Here is a 4375-nt window from a genome sequence, read left to right as displayed (position 1 = left end):
TAATAATAATAACAATGATAATAATAATGAAAAAAATTGTGACTTTTGATAATTTGTAAACACTTTAAAGATCCTAATTATAAATCTGTTTGTGCGACTGCTTCTTGCATGATGCTCTTCAGAAGCATTTGCACTTTTTTCAAACTCAGAGGCACCTGTTCCCTAAAACTCTCCCCTCCTGTATTCGTGCTCACCGGTCGTCTCCACGCAGTGCTCTATTCCATTAGAGTTGTTTGGCTCACCAGAGTGCCATCTGGTGTAGCTTACTCTAGATCCATCGTTGTTTTTAAAATACGTCTAAAAAACACAAAGGTGGGGATCAGTGATGATATGACGCACATATTTTTCTCTGTATCATGATTCAGAGTTTCTCCTCCAACTGATCCATCGATCAGTTTACTAACCCTTTGCCTTCTGCGGTCCCACGCTCTCGTGACTCCAATCCAGAAATTATGTGATGAGTGACCGCTTACACGCTCCACCAAGCAAAGCACTCCCATCATCTCCTCGTAAGAATGGATTGAAACCAGATCAGCCCCTTCGCTTTTGCAATGTTTCTGAAATCAACAGAAATGTGAGCAGGTGTGAGTCTTTATCATGACTTTGTCATAACGTTTGTACACGATGAAGACAGATGTATTTTCTCTGATGCTCTGATTCTCCAACACCTTCTCAACACAAGTCATCACATATCGTTGCTTTGCAAGCAGCCTGATAACTAAAAAGAAATAATTAATCATTTAATAATTGACAAAATGTAAATGAAGGCATAACAGCACAATGTATAATAAAAGATAAAAATGTTAAAAATAATAAAACGATTTAGTATAACAGTAAGAAAAACTGTATAAATAAATAGTCAATAAACAAATAAATAAATTTTAAAAGACAGACTAATACAGTATTAACTAAAGTTAAACAGCCATCTCTGAGATGTCGAGGAAAAGTACAAAGTTGCAAGAAAACAATAGACTTACTAAAGTACGAGTATGTCAAATTTCTTTATAAGTGTAGTGCGGTTTGTGTGTGTGTGTGTGTGTGTGTGTGTGTGTGTGTGTGTGTGTTTGGATCACCTGTGCATCATGAAAACTTCTAGAGTGCTTGAAGAATTTAGCACAGTGATGATCATCGATGCTGCTCCATCCTCCGCTGCATTGGTTATCGGGATGGTTTTTACATGCTCTCAAAAATGGTACTAGGGAACAAAAGAGCTTTAAGGAGCAAGTTTCCTTTCAGTTTCAGTTCAGTCATGTTTTGGTGATGGTACGGTACTTACAAAAGGCTGTTGCAGAGTCCAGGGTGAACACCACCAGCAGGACAGCAGCTACCACAGCGAGACGCATGTCTCAGGCGTCTCCGACTGTCAGAGATGGAGTTTGATCTGAAAAGGTGACAGTTTGAAGTGTGAATATTTGCTGTAATTTTTCTTGACCAGGCACTTCCTGGAGTCTCATGATGACAGCCAAACTTTAGAAAATAGTCTGGCACATAAATCCACAACATATTGGTTTTTTACATTTCAGGTTTTTTTGCAGATTAAACAAACGAGATAAAACGTGTTAATGAGTTACTTGTTACACATAGTTGATCACTTTAAAACAACAACATTCAAATGCTTGACATTTGTATATCAATGTTAATTTGGTTTGCATTTTACCCAAAGGACCATTATTTTTCTGTGTCTAATGGGAATTTTGTCTAAAAATTTTGTCTAAAAATTTTGTCTAAATGCTGATGAAGTACGAGGAGTCCCCCAGGGTTTAATGCTGATGAAAAAATACATCAGATCATAAAGTTTTCTTGTTGCAGGCTGATATTCTTCACCTCCAATTACTTTGGCTACTTGATCTCCACCTGCCTTCCTAAAAACTCTGAAGTTCAGGGAAAGAAATTTCATAACATCACTCAAGCAAGTCTATGATTTCACACCTTACAATGATCTGGATGACTGTGAAACTTTGCCAATATATTAACTTAATCTGGGTCCTAGAAAGCCTCGCATCAGATATCAGATTCAGATATCCAACGACGTACAGAAAGAAGATACTCACCACGGATGTGTTCTGGTTTCTCGTCGCCCCCTGTCTGATTGTCAGACGGCTCATCCTCTAACTCTTAAACCCTCCACTCGTGCCCTGCGGACATGCCAATAATCTGCCAATGTAAACAACAATTTTATTTTCGAAGGATGAGGGACAAGAACAAACACAAACACAGCACGAAGTTGTTGCCATATGCCTCTGAGACACAAACCGTTCGTGTGAGAAATTCATTATAGCTGATTTGCGGGTCTCTTTGATCCCACAGTTACCTGTTAAAAAACATCTAAACTAGGCGGGTTTCCATTAAACCTCAAATTGCGCAAATTGAAAGTGCGGATAGAAAATCTGCCTAATGGAAAAATGTAAATTTAAAAAAAAAAATCCCACTTATCGTAAAGAAGTTTTTATTCTTGCATGAGGTAGTATTTCAGATTATTTTGCAAAACTGCAATGAAAACACTTTTTTGTCTTTTATAAGTGACGTGATGTTCAACAGAGTCACGACATTTTAAAAACATGGGCGCCGTATGTGTAGATGGAGGAAATGACCCTGATCTGCCAACACGTACTTTTGTTACCCAAACCGAACCACTTGTACCCTTACAGCCTAATCCCACCACATGCTTTTGTTGACATCCTGGTGTTGGTTGCCATGGTTTTCTGCTGTTGCCTAAACCACTCATGCCTTTGAAGGCTGATCCCACCATGTGCTTTGTTTGATGTCCCGGCGTCGGCTGCAACATCCCAGAACATCAGCAGCAGCTGCACGAGTCTCCTGACAAAGCACTGATGTGACGAGGTTGGATGAGTTGATTGGATCCGTCTTATCACGCCACATATGTAAAAAATGTTTAATGAAGATTTTAATTCCTCACTTTACATGTAAGGAGGACATTGAGAGCCTGGAGCAACCACTAAAGAAAGTTTGCTCTGACACTTTATATTTGCAGTTGTTGGGTGGAGATGTCAAATATCTGTAGATGAACTCAAGTCCTGGAGTGAACTTTAAATTGTCTTTTGGTTCATGTGATCTTTGGGTTCACTTCAGCACAGGAATGGAGAAATTTTTTAAGTTTGTGAAAAGATTTTGACTGAAAAGTTTTTTTCTCACCATCATGAATGTCATCTTTGATCACAAGGAAAGACTGTTGCTTTTTGAACGGAGAAAAAATCGACTCAGACAGAAATGAACTCACTGATGCATGAAGACGAGACACATATTAAACTGTCAGGGATGTGGAATACTGTGTTTTTATATATATACAGACACTGAGGTTGATTAAATGAGATTTTTAATCCTTTCGAACCTGGATTGCATCAGTTTCTTTGTGTAGTGCGTCCATGTAACCTGACAAAATGGACTCTTCCTGGCAGAAAATGTCTGAAAATAAAAGTAAAAAGTGACAAGAAAATTACTTGAAAATTGTTGCTGAGGGAAAAAATGCCCCTAAAAGTATTATTCTTAGAATATTATATGTAAATTTATGTTACAGAAAAAAAACTTTTATTTTTCACACTTTCTTAAAGGCATTTTCCTGTCTCCGTTTTTTATTTTGCCTAATTTCAGGTCATTTTCTTGTAACTCTTTTGAATACTTTCTTGCTCATTTCATTGTCTTCTTCTCATGAATTTGAAAGAAGTCCAGCCAGTTTGTCGAGGGTTTAAAGGGTTAATTTAGTAGCATTGATCAATATGGACTTGCTGCATGTGAATACACAAAAAGACATTAAATCAACATAAAAGTCTGTATACGTATATTTGCATTAGTCCACAACCCTAATACTTTAATATGTGACTGTTCTTCATGCATCAGTGGCTTTCACCAACTTAGAACATTTCTTCATATCTGTGCCAAAGTGAGCCCACATGAACCCAAAATAAATGTAGAAGTTCACTCTGGGACTTGAGTTTGTTGACAGATACTTAGCATCTTTAAATATAAAGTGTCAAAGCAAACGTCTTTGGTGGATCTCATCAGTGTGAACTGCCTCCTAGCTCTGATTATCCTCCTTACATATGAAGTGAGGAATTTAAATCTTCATTAAACATTTTAACGTTGGGATGTGATGAAAGTGACCCAACCTTGCAAATTAATTTGGTTCTTTGAAAACAAACAAAAAAAAACTCCACTACTTTTACAAGTTTCTTGAAAATATATAAAGTCAGTCTCCAGGAGGTTAAATAATGTGCAGTCTTTGTAATGAAATGAAATGTAATGAATAATTTGACTGCTGCAACTGTCATTTTGGTGTCCTATAAACCCACGAGGGTTGGACACATTGTGTGCATGACACGAAAATAAAAGAATATAGAGAAATTATATCAATAACCTA

General features: G+C 37.3%; 1 protein-coding gene across 1 annotated transcript; it reads right to left on the bottom strand.

Moving 5' to 3' along the window:
• Positions 1-194: 194 nt before the first annotated feature.
• LOC121963296 (ladderlectin-like) lies at positions 195-2067 on the bottom strand (the record flags this gene model as incomplete). The annotated part of the gene is made up of 5 exons (XM_042513603.1): positions 2052-2067; positions 1277-1381; positions 1074-1195; positions 405-557; positions 195-297 (listed from the first exon to the last, which is right to left on the bottom strand). Coding segments are annotated over exons 2-5 (445 nt in total), but the record flags the coding sequence as incomplete, so codon positions are not given.
• Positions 2068-4375: the final 2308 nt, after the last annotated feature.

This window comes from Plectropomus leopardus, unplaced genomic scaffold (assembly GCF_008729295.1).
Source record: "Plectropomus leopardus isolate mb unplaced genomic scaffold, YSFRI_Pleo_2.0 unplaced_scaffold10754, whole genome shotgun sequence".
In the NCBI taxonomy this organism is placed as follows: domain Eukaryota; kingdom Metazoa; phylum Chordata; class Actinopteri; order Perciformes; family Serranidae; genus Plectropomus; species Plectropomus leopardus.
Note: the sequence above shows the minus strand (reverse complement) of the source record. Positions and strands in the feature narration are given on the sequence as shown.